The 25,772-nt window shown below is 43.5% G+C and overlaps 1 protein-coding gene across 34 annotated transcripts in view; it reads right to left on the reverse strand.

The window, feature by feature from the left end:
- Positions 1–25,772, reverse strand: part of MAPK8IP3 (mitogen-activated protein kinase 8 interacting protein 3) — a 78,835-nt gene that overhangs the window by 6,232 nt on the left and 46,831 nt on the right. For 13 of the 34 annotated variants that reach the window (XR_012662559.1, XR_012662558.1, XM_075105800.1 and 10 more), the window contains 19 exons: positions 25,038–25,055; positions 22,568–22,625; positions 21,431–21,583; positions 20,063–20,144; positions 18,157–18,308; positions 17,483–17,539; positions 16,837–17,007; positions 15,044–15,170; positions 14,100–14,195; positions 12,369–12,530; positions 8,660–8,825; positions 8,011–8,196; positions 5,952–6,138; positions 5,062–5,184; positions 4,697–4,777; positions 4,074–4,141; positions 2,530–2,678; positions 1,503–1,674; positions 1,264–1,377 (listed from right to left, as the gene is read on the reverse strand). Coding sequence is in view for 32 of the 34 variants with exons in the window: in XM_075105800.1 (XP_074961901.1) it covers positions 1,264–1,377; positions 1,503–1,674; positions 2,530–2,678; positions 4,074–4,141; positions 4,697–4,777; positions 5,062–5,184; positions 5,952–6,138; positions 8,011–8,196; positions 8,660–8,825; positions 12,369–12,530; positions 14,100–14,195; positions 15,044–15,170; positions 16,837–17,007; positions 17,483–17,539; positions 18,157–18,308; positions 20,063–20,144; positions 21,431–21,583; positions 22,568–22,625; positions 25,038–25,055 (2,322 nt within the window). In the remaining 2 variants the exon portion in view is untranslated. The remainder of the gene's footprint in view (positions 1–1,263; positions 1,378–1,502; positions 1,675–2,529; positions 2,679–4,073; positions 4,142–4,696; positions 4,778–5,061; positions 5,185–5,951; positions 6,139–8,010; positions 8,197–8,659; positions 8,826–12,368; positions 12,531–14,099; positions 14,196–15,043; positions 15,171–16,836; positions 17,008–17,482; positions 17,540–18,156; positions 18,309–20,062; positions 20,145–21,430; positions 21,584–22,567; positions 22,626–25,037; positions 25,056–25,772) is intronic. The other 21 variants (XM_075105807.1, XM_075105821.1, XM_075105809.1 and 18 more) reach the window with 9 other exon arrangements.

Raw genomic sequence — 25,772 nt, forward strand, 5'->3', positions numbered from 1 at the left:
CTTTGCTCTAGTCTTAAAAGGACAAATGTAATATCTGAGATGGGAGAGGGACCACGGTCACAAGGATCCGTTGCTAAAATTTCTAGTGAGGCCTTACTGCTTACCACATTTTTATAGAAACACCAAAAGATAATGCAACTGGTTTACAGCAGGGAACAAGCTTAACTCTGAATTAGGACAGCAGCTCCAAGAATGAAAAAGCTTTAGAACAGCGATTCCAAAATGAGACTGAGATTGCAATGTGCAAAGATGACTGTGTCACTGGCTTCTTAGTGTCAGCCCTGGGCATATCCAGCTCCACTTGCCTTATAGGAGACTGTCTCAGCCCTGACTCCTAGGAGGATTATAACAGGTTTGCTTCTCCTATACAAGAGCCATTTGCTTCTCAGACTTTGCTAGCAGTGGTGAGAAAATGAAAGTTTGGCTGCTTTCCATCAAAAGCCACTGCAAGCAGCCTCAAATCCTATGCCTCCATTATAATATGGAACAGACCTTCAAAATTAGATGCTGACTGGCAGCTACAGAACAGGGTTACTAAGAGCTTCAGCTAAACTTCCAGCTCCAGAGATGCACCTCTTAACTACTACTGCTGGGTCTCCTCACCAGGTTGTATTTGGCATAGGATACCAATTTCTACTTGACTGATAGCTAAGCTGAGCCTTAATGTGAGTAAATAGAGCTTTTTCTAAAGTCAGTTTCTGGAAAATACTGTTACGGAGACATTTAGATGTCTATGCGAAAACAAAATTTCCAGGGAGATCTTCCTGGTGACTTCTCATCCCATGGCCTCTTTTTGGAGACTTACTACAATTCCCAAAGCTCTGTTTCTCCTGCTTTCCAGTAGCTACAGAATCAGTTCACATCAGCCTACTCTGTCAAGGTCATGCTCAAAAAAGACGACTGTATAGATGGTAGAGATGTCATTGGTTCCCCAAGAAGAAAATGGCTTCAACTGAACTGAAAGAGACAGTAACAAATACCTTTTTGGTTTTAACAGGTTGAATCAACTGAACACTTAATTTCTCAGTAAGGAAAAATTAAACCAAGTTCAGCGTTGCTCATACTCAAGGCTCTTCTCTCTGAACACTAGTATGATCAAAGGTGTGTTAGGTTCAGAGTAAAAATGTCTGGAAAGCATTAGCCTGCCGCAGCCATCTGCCATGCTGCACAAAATAACATGCAAAAGTGGTCTTTTTTTTTTTTTTTTGGGGGGGGGGGGGAGGGGGGAAAGACATAGAAGTATCTCCAATAAATGTCACTTACTCTCAGTCAATGGAATGGAGATGACGACACCGTTCCCTGTCCCCACCCAGAGGCGGTTGCCAGCAATGAGCAGGGCTGTAATCCGCACGAATGAGAAGCCCAGCTTTCCAGTGCCTAGTAAGCATGCATAAGAATTGGAGAGTCAGTTATGACTTTGGGCAAGGTCTGCTAATGAATTTTGATTTGTCTCTGATCCCAGTAAGCAACAGACCATTTACGGACAGTCCCTACTGCCTTACCTAGCATTTTGCTGACGTAAGGCTCAATGTCGACATCTTGCAGATGTTGATGGCTGTGGGCATGGTAAAGCCTCAGAGTGGAGTCCAAGCGGATAGAAACCCATACGCCATCTCCAATCCATGCCAGCTGTCGCACCTGACTCTCGCGCCGAGGGTGGGCATCAAAGGATTTCTGAAATGCCAAATAGGTGGACCAATGTGAGTTCACAAAACGTTTGCAATTATCTACACATATACTCCATTTTCCTCAACTGAGATCACTTGTTTGGGTTTCAAAGCTCTTGGAGAAAAATCTGTTAATGCCAGCTGACCTCAGAAATTCACTACAGTACACAGAAAATCCCTCGCTTGAAATGATGAGTTGTATAGCAGCTCTGCAGAAATGATGGTCTTTGCAAACCACTTCAGGAGTAAGAACATTTAGAAACCAAGAGCCTTCAATGTGCTTTGTAGAAAAGGAAAACACATAACCCTCGTATAAATTCCAAAGATCAAACTGCCTTGGCTCACTGATGTGAACCTCAGAATCAGCGCTTCTTCTGCCTTGGTTTAGAATTATTCCAAGCACTGTCAAACAGGTTTGTACCAACACCACTGTATTCAATTTCAACAAAAAGGCTCTAAATGTCATTTTTTGCTTTAGGCAAGTGGGATCACTGGGGCTTGCTAACTGTACTCTTCCTTTGTGCCACAAAGCCTACAGATAGAGAAGTCTTAGACCATATATGAAGGGTAGCTGTAAAGTACACACGTACATTTGTGCAGTACATGGCCCCATAGACTCACTAGTAAAGGCAAAGAAAGTGCTCAGTTTAGACTTATCTAAGGATTTAAGCTCTGCAAAGGGAGGAAGGAATAAATAACCCCTGGCAGGCTGGGTCATAACATGACTCTGACAGTTTGGGTCCTACAGTCAGCAATAACAATACAAAGTGTTCTGCATTTTTGTACACTGCAGCAGAAAGCAGCTCTAAGAATAAATACAACATAAGCATGTGCATGCATACACACACATTTGCCTTCTTACCTCAATCTGCATTGTCTTAGGCTGGATAACATGGATTTTGTTCTTGTAGCCACACCAGACTCTATCATACACAACAGCCATGCAGCGGATGGAATGGTGAGTGTGACCAAGGTCCATTAGGTGGTAATTACTGAGATCCCACTGACCATCTAAGGTGAAAACAAGTGTGGAAAGATGCATCTCCTTCATGACACATCAGTATACAACAGAATCATCTACCTTTCCATGTATATCTAGGTATACAGGCTTAGCTAATACTCAAACGCTCATTTTACTTATGTCTGTGAACTTCCCATGAATCCACAATACTACTTTGGGCACAGCCTTATACTTATGAAACACATGACAATTAGTTTGGTGGGCTGAAAGCTCTCCAAATCAGGCTAATTTAAACATCCTTTTATTGTAATGAAGTGAACAGGCTTCTCTAACAAGTACAACAAAAACAGGGGAAGCAGGGGAAGAAGACAGTCTAACAAGACTATGCAGAAATTTAAAAGGAAATGGACCGTACAGTCCTTGTGGTGAGGCTTCCTCATATCAGAGACGGACAACGTAATTTCCCCAAAGTGTCAAATCCAGGCTAAGGAATCAATCTTCTTTCTGTCATGCTTACTTTCTAACTAATCAGGCAGATACTGTGTCCTTCAGAGACAGGTGGCCTCTATGTCATGAAGCTTCATCCTATTTCTGATGGGGATGATTTGTATGTGTCAATGGTGAGGCTTGAACTCGTGACAAAGGTTGAATCAGAATTTAGATTGCACAAAACCAGAAATCTGTATTTCAGCTTGCTGGATAAACCGCTACTAAATGAATAACTAAGTTCTTAATACGCAAACATTAGACACAGCAAATTCCCATGTGCTTTCAGATATGAACACAGCTCAGAAACTGCTCAAGTCATAGGGAAACAAAACCAGTGAAGAGGACAAGAAATACAGAATTCAAAAATTATCTTGAAGTGGCAAGGTTAAGTCATGTCAGATTACTCAGGCATCTCATTTTTGCAACAAGAAAAACTGACAAAGTGTAATGCAAAGGCACCATTTGTTTGGGATTTTCAGAATTCTAGAGAATCCCAGCTCTGCCTGCTGTGTATGCAGTGATCAGTTCCACTACTTAAACAGAGTCCAACTTCTCTGGGAAGCAGCAGGCCTGTTTGCAACTGCACAGATGATCTGCTCAGGTACAGCCTGAGCTGTGTGGAGCTCCCTGTGCATGCCCTGTTACAGCTGATTTGTGAATGCGTTAAACTTAGCAAGCACGCCTGAAACAACTGCAGAGCATATGCATTCCTGAAAGTGTTACATTCACGCCACATGTGCTACACAGCACATACACACGTTTTTGTTCAGAAATGCTGTTGAAGTATGCCTTAGGTGTTTTAGGATAAGGATTACATGTGTATAATAGCTATGCATTTTAACTGTGTGTTAGTACTCTGACAAGCCAGCACCTTTCCTTCTCAACTCAGAATAGCATTTAATCCATTGCTACACTTTGGGCCAAGTTTGGTTTTCTCTTTTTAAGTTGGTTCTTACCTTCTCCCCGGTGGAATATGGCTAGTGTTCCATCTGCTAGAGCAACAAGGACTCTCCCTTTCACGTGCCTGAAATCACAGCAAAGTAAATACTTACAAAAATCTGTAGAAGTGAGTGACTAACAAATCATTTCTAACATCCATGCACACCATCTTTCTGTTCTCTCTACTATTCCCATTCAGTTTAGCGCTTGCAGGAACATCCTGCAGGGGCCAAGGGTCATACCTCTTACTTTTGTTGTAGTAAGATTACCCATAAATTTCCTGTTGAGGTTAACTTCTCCTTCACACTACAAACTCCATCAATTTCAATAAATTCCACTGAATTTACACTCTAGTGAAATTTTGTCTTTCTCCTCATGCTTATTTCCTCCAGATATCCTGATACTGCTAACCTCATTTAGTATCTTTCTTATTGAATTGGGTCAGTTCTGCAGCTAAGCAGGAAAATGGCTCAGTATTGAGCCTTTCCAATTACAAAAAAACTTGGGGAACTTTCCTCACAAACCAATGCACTTAGAAGCGCAATGAAGAATATGACTGACAAAGGGCTACTACTCCCACCTAAAGTACCGCTTAGGCACTGAACCTTCTCCTTCAGTGTCCCTTGGCATGCACACTTACACTAGACTCAGTACAGAGTCCTTCAGCTTTATTGAGTGCAGACACTTCTTCCAGTTGGATACAGCTGAGTGCACATAAAGCCTGTGAGAAAGTACAAATCGGAGAGGGTTAGCAAAGAGGCCCCACACCTTCAGCCTGACTAGGCTTGAGTCTGCTTATGCTAGGAAAGGTGGAGGTCAGGCAAGGTTAGGTTAAGGACATTAAGTTAGATCCCTGTGCCTATAATGAACTGAGGGCTCAGAACAACAATGAGCAAAGAAAACCTACTCCAGAAACAAGAAGTAAATTAAAGGTGTGAGCACATGAAAAGTGGAGCCCAGAGAATGGAGGTGACAGAGAGATCTGCCAGCCCAAGGGGAACATACCAGCCATTCTGTGCTCCCAGCCACATAGTAGGGGCAGCACTGGTGCAAGTCCCAGCAGCATCCCCGTTCAACTCCTGATCTGGCAGTGTCATGTTTGACTCTGTCTTCGGCTGCCCATTCTCCCTGAAGAGGCAAAAGAACATCATTAGAAGCTTTAGCAGCAATGCACAGAATACCCATCTATGCTCACAGTCTGGCATTCATAAGCAGATAAGGGCACTTGCATACACAAATCGCCCCTTGTCTTCAGAGTTTTAAATTGCTTGACTCCTGAATCTGCAATCTGCAAAACCTCCTTTTTTCCCCACCAATACAAATAGCAAGTAATCCAAATCCATAGAACTTAACTTAGTGTTTGGTGGTACTATTACATAAACAATATTTTCTCTGATCATTTCCAACTTCAGCAGAAACAACTTAGGACAACTTGGTCATTTAGGAACAATTTCTATCCAAGACTTCCACCTTGCTCCTCACGCCATCATATCAGACTCAATTGTCTTAAGAATTTTTGGGTGGTGAATATGCTTTTTTCATTATCTTTACAGCACATTAGAGGTACTACTACAGTAAATCAATCATAATTTTTACACATGAATCAATAAGTTCCTTCAGTAAGAACATGAAGTGTATGTGTACTTTGGAAGATCTGTTTTAACAGCAGGTCTAAATTCATACTGAGAGGTCAAATATCTACACTTAAACAGCTAACACTTCTGCAGGCTGAACCATGTTTATTTTCATTTCATTTCTTTCTCTGCCTGTCATCCCATCTGTAATACTGTTTGGGCACAAAACTGAAAAAAGTTTAACACTTCATCAGAAGATCAGGCTGGTTGTCATATGAAAAAGCTTATGACTGATCTGACACTTTGGCCCAGACTGCCTACCCGTTTTGCCTAAGAGGTGCCTGTGCAGGGACTGGATCTGTAAACACGTGCTCCGTGAGGGGCCCGGTCCGGGCCTGAGCAGGCTCTGCCTCGCTTGTACCGTTCTCTGGTACCTCTGTTGCTTCTGTTGCCTCCTCAGTAGACTGGGACTGGTTGATCTTCCCATTGCAGACAGCAGCCACCTCACCTAAAAGACAAAAAGTGTAAGACATACTGGAGAATGAGCTAGAATCAGAATCATAGAATGTCCTGAGTTGGAAGGGATCCACAAGCATCACCAAGTCCAACTCCTGTCCCTGCACAGGCCAACCTCAAAATTCACACCATGTCTCTGACAGCATTGTCCATGTGCTTCTTGAATTCGTCAGGCTCGGTGCCATGACTATCTCCTGGGGGAGCCTGTTCCAGTGCTCCACCACCCTCTGGGTGAAGAGCCTTTTCCTAATACCCAGGCTAAACCTCCCCTGGCGCATCTTCCTGCCATTCCCTCGGGTCCTATCGTTGGTCACCAGAGAGAAGAGATCAGTGCCTGCCTCTCCTTCTCCCCTTGTGAGGAACCACAGACCACAATGAGGTCTGCCCTCAGTCTCCTCTTCTCCAGGCTGAACAAACCAAGTGACTTCAGCCACTCCTTGTACGGTTTCTCCTTTAAACCCTTGCCCAACATCATGGCCCTTCTCTGGACACTCTAGCAGCTTTGTACCCTTAATGTACTGTGGCGCCCAAAACTGCACACAGCATTCGAGGTGAGGCCGCACCAGTGCAGAGCAGAGCGGGACAATCACTTCCCTCAACCGGCTGCAATGCAGTGCTTGATGTACCCCAGGACATGGTTGGCCCTCTTGGCTGCCAGGACACACTGTTGGCTCATGTTCAGCTTGCCATGGACCAGAACCCCCAGATCCCCCACTGCAGAGCTGCTCTCCAGCCTCTCGTTCCCCGGTCTGTATGTACACCCAGGGTGGCCGTGCCCCAGGTGAAAAATCCTGCACTTGCCCTTGTTAAACTTCATCTGGTTGGTGATTGCCCAGCTCTCCAGTCTGTCCAGGTCTCACTGCAGGGCCTCTCTGCCCTCGAGAGTGTCAACAGCTCCTCCCAATAGCTGGTAAGTTACCTATATAGAAATCAGGCTGTCAATTTTTTAATTTATCCTTTCTTGCCAAATTCAATCAAGCCCTGAGCCTGCACCAGAAACAACAGCTCATCCAGTGTTTTCTGCTTGGATTTAAAGTGAGGCACAATCTGTGACTAGCAAAACATCAGAAGTTCTCCAGGGCTGCCCCTGGAGTATGGAGTGAGCAAGGGCATCACTACAGTTTTCATATGGACCTCCTGTGAAGTCAGTTACGGTTCAGAGGAGAAGGCAATGAGAATAGAAGCAATTGTAGCAGGGCAAACACCTCACCTGTCCAAAATACTCTGCTATATGACCCCTGCAACCAGGCTGCAGGATGTGGATCACTCAGAGAAAAAAGGAGGGCTCTAAAGAGTACATTTCTCTTCAGAGCACACCTTTTTTCTCTGAGTGAGAAAAAGGCACAAAAGGGCCTTTGGTCTTCCTGAACCATTTTAAAAAAACCTCTTGAGGCCTCTGAAATACTTGCTGACAGGAGACCTTATCACTCTCTACAACTACCTGAAAGGAGGTTGCAGTGAGGTGGGTGTTGGTCTCTTCTCCCAAGTTGCTAGTGATTGGACGAGTGGCAACGGCCTTGAGTTGCATCATGGATGGTTTGGATTGGATATTAGGAAAAATTTCTTTACTGAAAGAGCGGTCACGCATTGGAACAGGCTTCCCAGAGAGGTGGTGGAGTCACCATCCCTGGAGGTGTTAAAAAAATGTGTAGAGGTGGCACTTCAGGACATGGTTTAGGAGGCACGGTGGTGTTGGATTGATGGTTGGACTTGATGATCCTAGAGGTCTTTTCCAACCTTAATGATTCTATGATTCTACGATTCTACTTAACTCAGGGACAGAAGGATGCAGCTGTAAGACCACAAGCTCATATGGAGCTAGCTATAATTGGACTGCCATTCAGTTTTATGTCCCAAAACTCACTCTGTCCCTTGTCCAGCACAGGTGTGTCACCACGCGAGGAACAGTTGCTTCGTGGCACATTGCAGCGGGTTGCACAGCCCACCAGAGTGATTCCTGCCAAGACACCATCTGTTCCAGACGACTCTTCGGGATTTACATCTCCCTCCAGAAAGATCTCGCCTGGAGGATAATCACTCTCACTGGCCGCTGAAGGGCAAAGAACAGATTCTCCCATAAATCTAGCTGTCACTGTTAATTTAAATGTAGCAGTACTCCTGAGGTAACCATATGGATGGAAGATGCTGACCCTCAGGGTTCACTGCCCCAGGGGGATACCACAGCATCAGTAAACATCATGGCGAATCCCCTCATCCATAGCATCAACATCCAGGCCAGCTACAGAGCCCCCCCAAACCTGGGCAAGGCTCACTCTCGCTCCCAAGAAACATCCGTTACGTGCCAAAGGAACCACTTAATAAATGTTCAACAGTGAGGAATCTCCACGGAAAGGTACGACAAGAAGGCAAGATCTGAGTTACCATTTTGAGGGACAATTACAGAATGCAGCAGGGTCCAAGGGTTAGTTCTGAAGTGAGGACACTACATGTATCACTCCTCAGTGAGCTGGTGACCCTGTGCAGATCACAGCCAGTGCCTGGGCCCCACTTACCAGGGATGCTGGAGATGCAGAGCACATGAGCGTTGCAGACGGTGAACTGGTCCACCACTGTGCCAGGCTGATTGGCATCAATAATTACAACTTTACTTGTTGACAGGGTACTGGTGAGGATCCAGACACGACTGGACGTGGCATCCATTTCATGAAGCTCCTTTGCCTTCAGAAGAGCAATCACACAGGCAGAATCAGTGCTCCTCTCAGATCAGACTCAGTGTATTAGTGCTTGACAACATTTACACATGCAAAGGCCACAACGCTGGCTTCAAAAAGCCAAGTCTCTTCCTAGCTGATGCAAATAAACAGTAAGAGCTATGCAAATTTTGTTCATGCTGCCACACTAGTATCTGAAACACTGGCCAAAGAGCCTATCTCGCTCCCTAGCATAAGAGGAGTTTGGCCATTAATTTCTCTTCTGAGATGTCTGGCTAATGTATAACTGAACATTCACTTTAGACAGAATACCTTGGAGCTGGGATGCACTCAACCTACCAGCTTAAGCAAGCTGCCCTCAGAAGACTGTAGTGGCAGCAGTGTAAGACAGCTGTGAGAAAAAAAACCACAAACCAGAAAGAACAAAATTTTCCATTATTATTCCAAATTACAGCTTGGTTCTTTAAAAAAACCAAAAAAACCCCAAGCAAAACAGAACAGAACCTCTTAAGACTACTGAAAAAGAGAACTGGAATAAATCTTAAGACCTTCAACTTCTGAACCAAATAGACTCATGGACTCTGCTATGTCTATGTTCTTTTTAACAAAGCTTTGCCTGAATTTTTTTTTAAAATTTACAATGTTGAGGACTCCATAATCTTCCTAACAACCTCATCAAGCACATAATTATCCTTATTATTAGGATTTTTTTCAAATGGCTAATTTGGTGAGGCGGGCTTTAAACTGAAGGACTTGGGGGGTGGGATCCGTTGCGAAAACGCTCACACCAGCACGTCCAACAGGGGGGTAAGTCAGGCCAAGCAGTGTGGTGATAAAGGTTCCTTAGCTGTCTCCCAAGAGGTGAAACAGAAGAGCAATCACCTCAAGTGTATGTATACGAATGCACGCAGTCTAGGTAACAAACAGGAGGAACTGGAGCTCCGTGCCCACCCAGAAGGGTACGACATCATAGGAGTAACTGAAACATGGTGGGACACCTCAAATGACTGGGGGATCGCAATGGACAGTTACAGGCTCTTTCGTAAGGACAGGCAGGGTAGAAGAGGTGGAGGAGTTGCACTCTACATTAAGGAAAACCTTGAATGTATCAAAGTCAACCGTGGTGATTGCGACTGCTCTATCGAGTGCCTCTGGGTTAAAGTCAAAGGGTTCTGGATTTTAGAAGAGCAAACTTCAGTTCACTCAGGGCTCAGCTGGGAGGGATTCGATGTGAAGCTTCCATGGAAGACAAAGGAGCTAGTGAGTGCTGGGAGTTCTTCAAGAACTCTCGATTGGAAGCACAAAGCCAATTTATCCCCTACAAAGGAAAGGGAAGTAAGCAGAGCAAGAGGCCCCCTTGGCTCAACCATGACCTCCTGGGTCTACTCAAACCCAAAAGGGAAGCATACCAGAGATGGAGAAGTGGAGGATTATCCACTGAAAGCTACAAGGGCGTTGCCAGAGTGTGCAGAGATGCAGTTAGAAAAGCAAAAGCCCAACTCGAGTTGAAACTGGCTGTAGTGAAAAATAAAAAAAAGGTTTCTTCAGACATGTAAACCATAAGCAGAAAAAGAAGGAAAACATAGGCCCACTGTTAAATGGAAAAGGAGAGTCAATCACCAATGATGCTGAAAAGGCAGAGGTCCTCAACACCTTCTTCACCTCTGTCTTTACCAGCACTGTTGGGTCCCAGGCTTTGGGAACAAAATTGCCGATTGATCCAAACACCAACCCACCACCATCAGTGAAGGAAGAGTTAGTATATGAGTTACTACAGGAGCCTGACGCCTACAAACCAATGGGCCCTGACACCATCCACCTGAGGGTGTTGAGAGAGATGGCTGACATCATCGCAAGGCCACTCTCCATAATCTTCAAGAAGTTGTGGAGAACGGGGGATGTCCCAGAGGACTGGAGGAAGGCAAATGTTACCCCTATCTACAAGAAGGGCTCGAGGGAGGATCCAGGCAACTATAGGCCCATCAGCCTTACTTCAGTCCCTGGGAAAGTTATGGAATGAATCCTCCTGGGGGCCATCACAAGTCAAATGAACCACATGATTGGGAAAAGCCAACATGGCTTCACTAAAGGCAGATCGTGCTTGACAAACCTGGTGGCCTTCTACGACAAAGTGACTTGCCTGGCTGACATGGGATGGGCAGTGGACATTGTCTACCTGGACTTCTCCAAGGCCTTTGATACGGTCCCCCACAGTCTCCTCCTGGAGAAATTAATGTGTTATGGCCTAGGCAAGGGGTCTGTGCAGTGGGTGGGGAACTGGCTGACAGGCAGCACCCAAAGGGTGGTGGTAAATAGCTCCTTTTCCAAGTGGCAACCTGTCACTAGTGGAGTCCCCCAGGGATCAATATTGGGCCCAATGTTATTCAGTATCTTTATAAGTGATCTGGATAACGGCATCAAGTGTAGCCTGATGAAGTTTGTGGCTGACACCAAATTGAGTCGGGAAGTAGACACTCCAGAAGGGAGAGCTGCTCTGCAGGAAGATCTGGATAGGTTGGAAGAGTGGGCCAGCAAGAACCTTATGAAGTTCAACAAGGACAAGTGTAAGGTCATGCACCTGGGAAAACATAATCCAGGAGTGCAGCACAGACTGGGATCCACCTGGCTGGAGAGCAGCTCTGTAGAAAGGGACCTGGGGGTCCTGGTGGACAGGAAGCTCAACATGAGCCAACAGGGTGCTGCTGCGGCCAAGAAGGCCAACAGGATGCTGGGTTGCATCAAAAAGGGCATCACCAGCACAGATAAAGAAGTCATTATCCCGCTCTACTCAGCGCTGGTCAGGCCACACCTGGAGTGCTGTGTACAGTTCTGGTCCCCGCTATACGAAAAGGATGTGGACAGGCTGGAAGGGGTCCAGAGAAGGGCCACCAAGATGATCAAAGGACTGGGAAGCTGCCATACGAGGATAGGCTGGGAGAGCTGGGTTTGTTCAGCCTTGAGAAAAGGAGGCTTAGAGGGGATCTCATCACCATGTACCAGTACTTAAGGGGTAGCTACAAAGAAGATGGAGACTCCCTTTTTACGAGGCGTCCCATGGAGAGGACAAGGGGGAATGGACACAAGTTGCTCTTGGGGAGATTCCGATTGGACACAAGAGGAAAATTTTTCACAGTGAGGACAATCACCATCGGAATAATCTCCCCAGGGAAGTGGTTGACTCGGCCACGTTGGACACCTTCAAGAGTCGTCTGGACAGGGTGCTGGGCCGTCTTGTCTAGACTGGGCTCCTCCTAGAAAGGTTGGACTAGATGATCCCTGAGGTCCCTTCCAACCTCTATCTATTGATTCTGTGATTCTGTGAAACATTTGAAAAGCAGAAGTTGGAAAATTTTATCCTGTATCATTTATCCCAAATGACACAGTTACTGAAGAGCCAGAACACCACAACCCTGCCCACAAGATGATGCCTCAGAAGTACATGTCGGAGCATTCTATAGCACAGTACAAAGGTATTGAGAGAGGGGGCATGTTAGGGGTGGAATGAGAAAAAACATTGGAGGGAAAAATAAAATCAACTTTCTTTTCTGACCTTTTTCTTTTCAGGAGATGTATGGTTACTTTTGTTGATCTCGCCTTCTGCTTCCCTATCACAGGTGAGGGGATCACGTCCAGGATCCAGTTTCTGCCCATTTCCAGGCTCCTGCTCCAAAGGTCTCCATCCTGTGAGATTGACTCCAGCTGCACACCACAGCTAAGTAACAGAAACAGGAATCTTAAACTAAGAATTCTGGAGGCTCCAGGGTCTCTTGAAATTCAGGCAACTTTGTAGAGAACTGTGGACATATGTCAAATACCTAAAATATTTAGTTGGAAACAAAAGATCTTTTTGATTTCTAGTAGAAGACACAGTCAGATTTGATGGATATCAGATAAAGGTTCTCTGTAACATAACGAAAATCCCTGTTTTTTTAAACAGGTGTGACTAACAGATTTAAAGAAAATAAAGATAATAAATCAAGTACATAACTGAAAACAGGCTTCTGAAATGTTCACAGTTTTTCTGACTCTGGGGTTCCAAAGTCATTGTTGTAGCAAAGCAAGCAGGACATGGCAGATGTTACTAGCTCAGGGTACAATAAGCATGACTACTTAACTAAAATTCACAGTGACTGCTTGACTGAGGATACACACTCAGTGCAGTCCCATTTCCTACTCCCCCTCCCACCCCTTGCAATCTTCTGCTTCCTCACACACTCCTTTGCCCAAAGATCAGTGTTTGTCTGATCTTACAGAGCTATTTAAAGAATTAAGACAGCAAAAAATGAATCACAGGCAGAAAAAAGAAAAAAAGGAAAAAGAAAAACTATCTGCTGGTTTAGCTCCCTAAGTAACAAGTTTAGAGTAAAAGAAGCACACTGCATATTTTCTAAAATCAAATTTACCTAACCTCCTATGACCTATTCCAAACAGGTTTTAAGGCTGAGAACGGGACTACAGAAACAAATACTGGATTTATCCAAAATCATAAAGGAAAGATGCTTGAGGATATGGTTTAGTGGTGGACTTGGCAGTGATAGGTTGGCTGTTGGACTCGATGATCTTAAGGGTCTTTTCCAACCTTAACGATTCTATGATTCTATGAACAGAATGTTACCCAAAGATCACACCAGCCTTCTAGAAACAACTAACAGCATAAGAATTTTCTTACAACTTAAACATCAGAATGACATCAAAAGATCAGCTCTGAATCAAGTTAATGACAAACTGCCTATTTCAGAACAACTAGTTACAGCAGATAAGTGTTCTACCTGCAGAGAGATGACCAGCTATTCTCAAACACAATTCTATTCAAAATATTCTTGTCTCAATAGATATAATCTGTTCTAGATCATTTTGGCCTGTTACCAGTGAATCCCGGTCAACAGTGGAATCTAAACAAGAGCGATAAAATGCATTTTTACTTTCACCTGCTTGTCTTAATGAATTTTTATATTGTTTTGTATTCTATCCTACGGAGTCTTACAAAAGCCTTATAAGCATAAAATGTTGCTGGTATTATATAAGTTGTCTCAAAAAAGCATAAGATGTAAGACAGAAGCATGGGACCCAACAACCAGAATTGTGTCTTTACAGAGGGAGGTATTTTTCCCTACATACACTAGAAACCACTGTTCAAAAAAAGGAAGCAGAAGATAGAATTTGGAATATATAATGTAAAAAAAATATAGACTGTTGTAAAAATTGCACATTTAGCAATGAAAATCATTTGCTTATTCCAAGTTCCCTTTCTGGACTGGAATGGTATGCAGAGACAACATACCTTCATGGTTGGGTCCTTCTCTACTAGTGGGCGACAATATACAGGCACGGGGACATTTTTCATGCGAGTGTCTTCCTGACCACCATTGGGACTCAGCTGTGGGGAAGAAAAGACAAAAAGGACAGCGCAAAGCCATAAACACCAGGCTATGGTATGAAAGATGTAAGCAATATGGAAGAACCAAACTTATTAGCCTCAGAGGTGGGTGCTGCTGAGGATTCATCTCACATCTTGTATGAAACAGACTCCCTACAGGGATGGGAGCAGACTAGCCAAGAGGCTGCCTATCTCACCATGATATGGTGCCCCAGTTATGGTCAACAGGGGCTATGCACTGCACTGCTGACACATAAAGGGTTGTTAACAGATTGTCCTTGCCAAGAAGTCAGAACACTGGCACTCCCTTCCACCATGCCCTGAAACTCAACCACTTTCAAGCCACACTGCAAGACTCCTTCCTTTCAGGTGGTCTTTGACCAATAATATGAGTCATAGGCCAACAAATGAGGCTGATGACATTTGATTTTGTGTTACTGCTGGGGAGAAGTGGGAACAGACTGCACTGCATTTGGTTTTTATAGTACACGATTGGTAAAGTTCTCAGAGTATAAATGAAATATCTAATGTTCAAGCCCAATTATAATAACAAAGGAAATAAAAACAAGTACTGGGCTCTGGACAAAGATTAATTACTTTTGGTTTAGGGTAGGTTCTTTCAGCACCTTCATGCAGAGGAGTGCCCCCTCCATTGACTTTGGTGGAAATACAGAGAAGATTAATTTAATCTGTGCCTATAATTATCATACAAATAAAACATGCATATGATACCTCTAAATGAAATATTTAAGGACTAAGGCTAAGGTTACCAGTGGGAGAGTTAGATCTTCACTGGTTTCACTGTGGGGGACAATGTCCCCTCAGCCTGTCCGGAGAGTGGTCCCTACCTGCTTGTATTTGGCAGGGAGGCTCCAACCGCAGGCCTGCAATCGCCCATCATCATTCCGCACATGCTCCCGGACCTGGCGGTACTGCTCCCGTTTCTGCTCCCGACGTGCTGAGGATGTACAGTCACTGAGGAGAGAAGCAACAGTGTTACTTCTCAATCTATGGTTAAAACAGCAGCTGAAGCTGGTTAAGGGAGTGTCACCATAGCAGGGGGAGGAAACACAAAGCAAACCAAATCCATCTTTTCAAACAGATGCAGGAAAACGGAGAGAGAAAAATCCTCTTAAGAAGCAGACATAGGCACCCTTAATCTCTAATTCCCTGCTACCTGAGCAATGTGGCAGGCCAAAGCATTGTCGTCTCCACTTCAGTGCTCCAAGACCCTTTTAGAAACAGGGAATCAACCTTCCATAAGACCTATGAACCTAAAAGATTACACCAATTTTTGCTTAGCTGTTGCAACTTACTGATATAATGTCTCCATCAGGAAGGCATTTTGAGTTCTTCCCTTCTTTATTATAGTCTACTTTTTATTTTTCTGTCCATTTTAAAGCTTTCTCTGCTGACAAGGAAAATATGCACTAACTGCTGTTGAAACTGTTGGTTTCAACAGAACAATTCCAGCTTTGCACTGGCAAAGGTTAAAAGAAAAATTGATCTGTGAGCTCTTAAGATATGCTTTAATATAAATAAAGGCTGTTTGAATATTAGTTCTAGCTTTCAATAGGTTTTTTAAGTATCATTCCAAGGTACAAACAACATCAGCAAAAAAATCCAATCCAAAACAAAAACCCCTACACGTACACACATAATGACATATATACTTCAAACAGCAATGCCCTGCTAAAAAAAAAACAAAACAAAACCCAAAAACACTTCCCTGCACAAGCTTCCTCCCCTGGGGAGAGCAAGAGAGAACAAACAGCTTCTGACAGCAGTTAGTCACATTGTTTAATGCACTGCTGAAAAGCACTCAGACACCACTCAATGACTATAATATTGTAATCAGATACAAAGAACAGAATAAAGGCAGTTGGTATCTAAAAAATACAAATCTACCCTTCTAAAGACCACCTCTCTTCTCCTGGGTAGCACCTTTCCAACAAATCCTTCTTATTGCAGAAGTTACAATACTTTGCCATCATATTCTCCAAAGGCCTTCCACAAAAATATACCACATATGAAACTGTACAACCTCGTAATGGTAGAACATAAGCATTCTGAAGTCAAGTAAAGCACAGAAGGGTTTTCTCCCTCCATGTCAGAGACATAAAGGATAAGGAGAAGCCTCTGCAGTAGCAACGCTTTAGAGGCTCTATTTTAGCATGGTTAAGATTAATACCAAATACTGTAACCTAAATGTGCTGTGGAGAGAACTTTTGTCTTCACCTAAACTCCTTGTCAACACGGTTGGGCAACACTCCATCCCACTGTCCCAATGCTGCCATCACGCTCTACCACAAAAGCCCTACTTCATTCTATGGCGCAGTCTGCAAACACAAGTGCAGAACTAGGGCTGAGCCCAACTCAAGCCTACAGTGGTTCCTGCTGAGATGAACTATCACAGCCTAAAAAGCCACAGCAGCAATATGTTCGGGAGGACAAAGTTTGCTGAGCCCATCCACCATGGTAACTGATAGGTGAAAGATCAGGGAGATAAACCACAAGAGGCAGAAACATATTAACACCACACAGACTTTTTTTTAAAGCAGAAAAGAACTTATTTTTAAGAAAAGATGCTATCTGGGAGAGCTGCAGGAGGACCTGGCTTGGCACACAGAACACAACTCACTCTTCAGGGAAGAACTCGAGGGTGCGGCTGCCAGAGGAGATCTGGCACATGGTGTGGCTGCGACGCTGGCTGAACCCTGCTGTTGTTGGAGACTTGTAGTGGATGTTCACAGATGGGTAGGTCCTCTTTGCTGGTGGGGGACTTGAGGAAGAGCTGAACAGACGGCTAAAGCTAGAGACAGAAAAAGGCCAACAAACATGAGAAAAGGTGCCTGGGGAGACAACACACCATAGATTCACAACAGTGGAGGCAAGAAGTACGTAATCAGGGCCTGTAAGCCCTTCATGAAAACTGTCCTAATTCAAACATAGAACTAAGTCTTCAGTTTGATTGACATACGGTCTTTTTAGCTTCCAGAAACAGATACCTTCTGAAAACAGCCCTTTATTAAAACTGCGTGTAAGTATGTTTCCATTCCAGGGTACTCATGATCTATTCCAGCTTGTAAAACAAAACCAATGCGGATGTTCAGATCTGATTTTAATTTCACTAAGGACCAAGGAAGCCCTTGAAGGCAAAAGGGTTCAGCTAACAACACTTTCAGGTGACATTTCATTAATGTCAGAGTCTATTAAGTTGCTGTCTAAAGTAGAAATGGCAATGCTTCCCCTTTTCGTACTCTTGCACAAACTACCAAAGAACTTACAACTGCCAAATGGTGGATTTCTTCTTCTCCTGGACGGATGGGTGCTCACGGGAAGCTCTAAGGACAAACACAGCAGAAGCAAGTTAATTTCAGCATTTCTTACCAAAGTTTCTGCCAACAGGCAAGCGATTTCCATCAAGAAAGCCATGTCAAAATTCAGAATTCATTCTAACATGTTTCAAAACACAGCAGAGGAAGTGACATACATTGGTCTTTAATGGAAGCACACTCAACCACTTTCAGTTTCAATGTTAACGTGAAGAGCAAGTAAGTGGGTTCAATTTGAAGTTTTATCAGCTCCCTGCAACATTATCATTGGCACAGTACTAGTCTGGTAACTACAAACCCCAGCATTACACTCACTTCAAGCCATAGCCTTTAGAATTCATTAATGAGAAGCAATCCTCTTCCCTACAGCTTCTCCTAGCTTAATTAGCACACAACAAACAAGCAACACAAACAACTGCCCAGTGTCTCCAAGTGGCAATTCAAGATTTGAAGCCCAGGTTCAGGAATAAGAGAGAAAGAATTAGGTATGAGGTGAGAAGCATCTACAGTTTGGAGAACTTTCAGCACTTCTCAGCCCATATCTTGGTAGGGGTTCCACTGACCACAAGGTCAAACATGGCCAGGTTCTGTCCGAAATAGGGATGTTGACTAACACCCAGTCTCACCTGATCATCTCTGTCCACCTGACAGCCTCCTGGAGCTCCATCAACCTCTCTTTGTATTGATTGCGCTCCATCAGAACCCGGGCCATTTCCACGCGGGTGAAGCGGCGGCGCTGAGCTATGGGAATGTTGTCCTGCAGGGGGGAGGAGCACTGCTTCAGCCAACAAAAGAGGGAAGGGGACTGAATGTTAGTACAGGGCAAGACAGGAGACAGAAAGACATATTTGCTAGTTCTCCTGTTCCATTTTATTACCCCCTGATTTCCCTGTATGAGGTGCTAATTCTAGACAATTGATCTCCAAACTATGCCCCACGGACCTCCGGCATGTTCTGCAAACTCATGGAAATTACGATTAGAACCACCACCAAATTGAAAACCCCACCCAGGGACTATTGCCAGCAAGGTGATTTGATAGTCTGCAAAGGTATTATGAGAGTTCACAGTGGTCCGTTGGTCCAGAAAGTTTGGAAACCAAAGTTTTAGTTCATTAGTGAATCCAGTCACAAGCAGCAGGGAGCACCACGTAATGCCATCTGTCCCCTCAAGACAACTAGGAAGGAGGCATTCTGTTAGAACACACTGATAAAGGTGTAGGGCACAAGAAACTAAAAAACAGGGGTTTTCCTCTTTGGTGATGCAACTTGGCCTTCCAATGAGGTCACACGTGGCTTTCAGTTAGGAGGCAATAGGAATGAGATTCTGTTTGTCCCTTTTGAGACAATGACAACAACATGGCTAAGTTGGGGAAAATATCTGCCCAAAAAGGAATTGTAAGGATTTTGGGAACTCATTACTAGGAAGTGGCACTGGGTTATGCCTAGACTGTGGCAATTCCCAAGATCAGCCTGGCTGATGAGTGCTGCTGAGAGCTGGAATAGCACAAATTAACCAAGTCCCGCTACAGCCTTGCTGGACTTGGAATAAACTTGTATGACCAGTCAAAACAAGAAATGTATAAATGAAAAGGAATTGTACAATATTTCTTTTTAATTTAAAAAACCAGAACTCCCATCAGTTCAACTTAAAAGAAATCCAGTTCTCCTCAGCATTTCACAAGCACAACTTGAAAATGTTCCGTTATACCTAAATTCTCAACAGACCGAGTTCACCCCAGTTAAGAGAATTAGCTGGAACTGAACCTGCTCCAATACCTTTTACAAAGCAAGAACAAAGTAACATTGAAGTGTATCTAATTCCCTGTCCTTGCAGAGTTACATTTAGGAGGAAAATCTCCGCTACTGCTTTGGTTTGTCTTTTTTTTTTTTTTTGGCTACAGTTGGTCTGTATTGAAAAGCCTCTACCTCAGCCAAAACAGTTTGAAGAGCTGTAATAGAAAAACAGTCCATGAGCCTTCTCTGCCTGTATCCTGTAACAGGCAGTACTGGCTTATTTACAAGAAATAATGAGAAAAACAATGCCGCAAGATTGAGATTACAGAACTAATGAAAGAAGGCAGTTACTGTTGCAAAGCCATCTGTATAACCTGGATTTCACTGCACAATGTCCTCACGGCTTACAGCTTCACTGCCAACATGGAGACAAGCGTTTCTGGAGAAGCCTGACTGTCACAGGACCCCGAGAGAAACCACACTGCACACTAGACTGTAATTCAAAATTAAGGAGAACCAGATAAAACGGGAAGGTGCTGAGCAGGGCACTGTTCTGCAGAAACCACATCATGTATAGTATTGCCACTGTGTCTTTTCTGCTCATCTTTGCCAAGTTAAGTCATATGAAGAGGTAATCTCGTAGCAATGCTCATCAGCAACAACCCGCAGTTCACCAGCTTCGCCCTCATTGTTAACGAAGGCAAATTATTGTGCATCTCAGGACTTATATATATGAAGTCATAGAGAGTAAATATATAAACCCCCTTTCCCCGCAGGCATTTTAGTAATGTAATATACCAATTCTGTACAGAGATAGCTGCTTACATCCTCCACCTCCTCTTTGGGTTCTCGTCGGGCAACAATTGCTTCAGATTTCACTCTAGGAAACAGGAAGAAAGGCATCAAACTAGCAAGTGATACCATGGCTGGCCCCAAGGTGTCTGGGGAGGACAACCATCTATGGGAAGGTCTGTCTGCATGCATCACAAGGAAATGTTTTCAAACTGCAAGCTACATGTACAAATTATGAGCTGCTTCTCTGATATTTTTCCCTCCCTTTTGCAGCATGTTTCTCTGAACAGCTTTACCAACATCACCCCATTTCTTTGGAACATTTGATAAAAGCACCAAAATACTGACTAATGGAACAGTCCAGCCAATTTCTATTTTAGAGTCATAATCTATGTTCAAATGTTTGATGAGATCTTAACCATGGGATAACATAAAAGTCCATGTCCCTACTGCATAATATATTAAATATGTCATGTATATTATGAGGGACTTGGCATTTTAAAAAATCAGACCCATTTCCACTGCTTGTGAGACTACTTTCATTTCAGACATTTTGAACAACGAAGAGACCAGTCTGCTATTCTTAGTGATCCTGTGCTCAGATTACAGAGGCAACCTTCCAGATTCCAGCTGCAAAATAAACACTGTCCTCTGAATTGAGATATGACAGTGCAATGGACAGCTAGTCAAAATGTAATTATTTTGCTTTGAGCCCCATGGAGCATCTTTATTTTTATGGATGTGAAATCATCACAGGCTTTGCTAGGCGTCCAGGCTTCACTTTCTCTAGTTTGAGTGGAAAATAAGAAGTAGGATCTCTCCAAATGCTACCTTCATAGGACTTTAAAATCTCTTCTGCCTCTTCTTCTAATTCTTAACATAAACAATGCAACAATTAACAATACTGGCATTTAAACGCTGTTTGTGGTAATCTGTGTTAGCTCTTTCATTAAATGAATGGGTATTTATTCCTCTCAGAGCTGTCTTGGCTGCTGCGAGGATCAAGCTCTTGACAGTTTCATTCAAAACTACTGGTTTTGAAATTCCTTTTTTTTTTTTTTTTTTAACATTACAAATTTCAACTCTGAATGTTTCACTCCAGAGAGCCTGGATCTGCAGTTGCTGCTGTAGACTCCTCATCCTACGGAGGAAAACTGTGGGTTTTATAAGGTCCAATAACCCATTTCAATCCAATACAAACAAATGTAACACTAAAAGTACCTCAGCCACCTACCATCAGCCTTGAAGTGCTCTGTAAGGTACCTTTGAATTCCGGTACTAACCTCCACAAGGGAAACAGAGTAAAACCAACAGAGGAGGTGGATTTATCACTCATGTCCTCCCAGCTCCCTGGGGCAGGGTGTGATCACTCACCTTTTCAGCTCCTCCTCCAGCTCCTTGACTCTGGTTTCCATTTTGGCTTTGGCCTGCTTTGTTGCTTCAAGCTCTCCCTTCAGCACTTCTTGCTCTCCAGACAGCTGGTCCACCTTGGCAATCAAATCATTCTTCACAACGTTCAAAGCATTTCTTAAAGGTGTGAAAGGGACAATAAGTAAAAATGCCCAAAACCAGCAGCTGTCCATAAAAGAGACCTGAAACTAAAGTCACAAGCACCACAAGGAGAGTTGAAACAAGTGTATCTAAAAAATTTGGTCCAGCTATAACTCATGGAAATGTAGATTTTGGCAAGTAGGAGCTGCAGAAGAACACAGAAATGACCATAATTGATCAGATGAGGTTTGTCTAGTCCTGTATCCTGACTGACAGACCAACATCTCCTTAAGGAGATGGCAGAATACTGCAGAGAGCAGGTATAGGGTAACCTATCACCTGCATAAGGTTCAAAGGTCTGAAACACATCTTTCAGAACTACTGTTTTCTGCAATTATGGATAACTGTGGATGATGGTGATATAAATAATAATTTCCAATCAGCTCTAAAATATCTCAAAATCTTTAAAATCAGCAGCTTCCTATCACAGTAAGTTCTCCAACTCTCCCCTGGGGGTCCTTTGCCTTCCTCTTCCTGGCTGCTAAGCTTTAGTACCTGGTTTTCCAGCCTTTCTGAAAAAATAAGTCCATTATATTGTCTGCTTCTCCTTTATCAACTATTAAATCTTTGAAAACACCTCTCAATAGTACAAAAAGTTTCTTTCCAAATAGAAAACCTTGCAAATAAAACCTTATAAACAGCAATATCCTCACAGAGGCTCAGACCCTCATCCAGATTCCCACTGAGGTTAATTAAAAGCTTGCCACTCATTTCAGCTGGGATCAGACCCTACCAGCGCAAGCCCAGGGATTTCACCCAAATGCCTGCAGAAAGGAAACAGGAAAGTCACTCAGAAGAGCAATTCCTCTTCTACAACTGAAGGAACAACAAGTATTAAAGAGAACCTGTTAGATAAACGAGCAAGCCCCTGTGAGGCAGGAGTTCTGGCCAAGACCTACTTAAAGATGACATCACATCTATAACTAGGCAGGCAGTTCAGAGCACACAACAGTTCCTTACTTGGTCTCCAGTAGCTGCGAGTTCTCCAACAGCAGATTCCCCACTTCTTTGCCCATTCCTGAAAAGAAAGGCCAGGCAGTTTTCACCTGCTCTCCTAGAAATATGAAGCTTGTGTGGTACTGCCTGACTCATGCTTGAGGAAGAGAAATCACTTTTGTTAGGCTTCCCTAGGCTTCTGTGTCCTGCTGTGGAGAGTGGAGTGCCTCTTACTGAAAGACCACGCAGCACAAGCAGAGATACCCATGTGTCCTTCTGTAAAGAGCCCAAATGCAGACCTAGCTTCTTACCCCAACTTTCACAGACTCCCTCTCAAGGGACAGAGAGGAGAGCTTCACTAATGCCAGTTAGGGGAAGTCAAATCAGTAACTCCTGGTTCTCCCATGACCTATTGCAATCATTTTTTATCATCACTCTTACAGAAAGAAGGTTCATGTTTTTTTCACAGAGGACAGCAGAACACGGTCCAAACTGCTAGTCAGATCTGCACATCTGATTTTCTTTCTTTTAGTATAAGTCAGATTTTTTGTTTCTCTGTACAGATTTGGGATCATGGTTGTAACCAGTTTCATGCACGTGAAAGGCTTCCCACCAAAGCAATTTTAACAGGGCTTTACATTGTCCATTGCTGTATCTACCTTTAACAGTTTTCTCACAAATGTTTAAAATCTGAAATCTCAGCCCCATCACTTAAGACCCACGCTCAAGAAAACATCTACATCAGACACAATGCACTTGCACTTGGGCATCAATGTACAATGACTGCAATATGCAGCCTGGGTTGCAAGCACTTTGTAAAATTTGGGGCTAAGAGTGAATGTCAAATTCAGTATTTCATAAAACCAAACAGAAAGGAATTTAGGGTCCAAAAGCACATCTGGATTGTTTCCTGCTGTCAGGGAATTGCTGGATCCCAGTGCCAGATTCTATCTTACAGTGGGGAATAGAGGCCACCTGAGAGCTAAAGGTAAAGAGACCTCTTCCTGTCAGGGGACAGTGCTGAGGGTTGCAGCTCATTTCTCACCACAGGTCCCAGAGCAAGAAGTCTCACAACCATCAGTGTTTGTGCTGAAGTGCTCCTTGTCTTGCCCTCTGAACTACCTCTTCCTTTACAGCAAAGACATCAACAGTTTTTATGATCTGTTATTTGCTGGTTAATTAATATTTGCAATAAAATAAAAACAACACAAACTTGAAGTAAATGGAAGTTAGAGAAACATGGCAGCATACAAGAAGTTGAGAACACATCACAACACTCCAACATACAGATCCTCTTCCCACAGTTAAATGGGATGAATTTATGATGGCAAAAGCAAATTCCCAGCAAGAATGAGTAAGAAGCAGCATTTTCAAATAACTTTTGAAAAATTAGTAGGCAGATAATTAATCACTTTGATGTTTCAGGCAATGTGTTCTTTGGATGCTGTGTCAAAGAATAGTGTCTCTCACTTTTTTGCTGTTTACAATAACTGCAGTGTAAACCGAAATGTATTGTTGGTTTGGTAAGGTGAATGACCTATATCCCTTTCTTTTGCGGCATGGCACATGTTGATTGGAAGACCAAGAAGTCATCTGTTCATTAAATTATTTTCTTGTTGCTTTTTAGTGATTCTACAAATGATCAAACAAATATTTAGCCAGTAAGACATTAAAATGGCACAGGACATTACAGGTGCTGAGAGACATGAGGGGAAAAAGTTTATCCCCAGTTTTTTTTTATTAAATCTTTTTTCTTCCTATTCTTGAGTCATCTATCTTTCTCTGCAGCTGTATTTGGGAGAGAAAGGAACTCTGGCAAAGAGGGTAATCTATCATGCCAGAACTAAAAGCCATACAGCATCCCAACCATCAGTATCCTTACCGCAGCTTCTACCTTATTTGTGTGTGACACAGTCACAGCCCAATGCTTTAACCAGCAAGAGGTCTAAAGGACTACTCTTGCAATAATGAAATGGATGAAGCCATCCCGGAGCCATAGAATTGACACTATGAGATAACCTTATGCAGGCTGCAATGAGAAAGCCCTGCTCATGGGGGAAGAAAAAAACAAAACAAAAAACCAAAACCAGGAAAACCCACAACAACAACAACAAAAAAACCCCAACAAACCACTGTGGAGTGACTAAAAGGAGATCTCTTCACCCCTTTGTGGGGAGGAGCAAAGGGAAGAGAGGTCTGAACAGAGCCCTGTCTAACAGAGGGCATCCTACGCTGTCCATCTCCCATAGGCAGGCAAATAGTGTGAAGCATCAAAGTGGATAATCAACTACAAGAAACAGAGAATTCTCAAACCACCGCTACTGACCAGCTGCATCCTGCTTCTTGGAGAGGTGATACCACCATCACAAAAAAACAAACCAAGGGAATGCAAGACATATGGAGGGATGTTGAGTGAATGGAAGAAATTTAGAAAAAATACACACTGAAGAAAAAAAAAGAGGGGAAAAAAAAAGAAAAAAGGCCTTCGCCTTACCAAAGAAATCATCCCGTACTATGAGAGCCATCCCATACGAGAAAGGGAACAGAAAGAGATGGGGACAAAGGGGAAGAAAGGAAGAGAAGAAAAGCAGCCATTAAGTACCAGTCTGTAAATAGCAAACAGAGCAGCTCATCAGCATGTGTACATCTCTGTGTGGTGCCAGCAAGTGATGCTCAGTAGTAACTAATCTACACCTTGTTCTGCTGCAGCCTGGCCTAACAGGGATTTATACCTGATATGTCAGGACAAGCTAGAGATGAGCTCATCTCTTTCCTCCATCTTTATAATCTCCCCTGGACTATGCATCTTTGGGTTTCCCATCCCCACAGCAAAGGTAGTTCAACAGACATTATGATTAGGGTGAGGGAAGAACAGGGGCAGGAGGAAAAACAAAAGGCGGGGTGGCTATCAAAGCTCTCCTCTGGCCTTTTTGCACAGGCCCAAATCCACCTCTGCACTGCAACAAACTCCAACTCAACTTCAGCAGGAGGTTGTCTGAGAAAGGACCATGAAAAAGTGGCCTGCAGTAAAAACAGTTTAACTAAAAGAAAGGATGATGCCATCCCCTTCTTTTGTAACCCCACAGAGCCGACACCAGGTGCCAGGGGAAGGAATGTGACAGATTTCATCACCGCACAGCATTATACTACCGTGCTGCGCAAGTCACCTGCCTTTACTACAGGAAAAACTTCATCTAATTTGCACTGAAATCAAGGGAGATCCCCTCAG

This window comes from Phalacrocorax aristotelis, chromosome 10, assembly GCF_949628215.1.
Source record: "Phalacrocorax aristotelis chromosome 10, bGulAri2.1, whole genome shotgun sequence".
Lineage (NCBI taxonomy): Eukaryota > Metazoa > Chordata > Aves > Suliformes > Phalacrocoracidae > Phalacrocorax > Phalacrocorax aristotelis.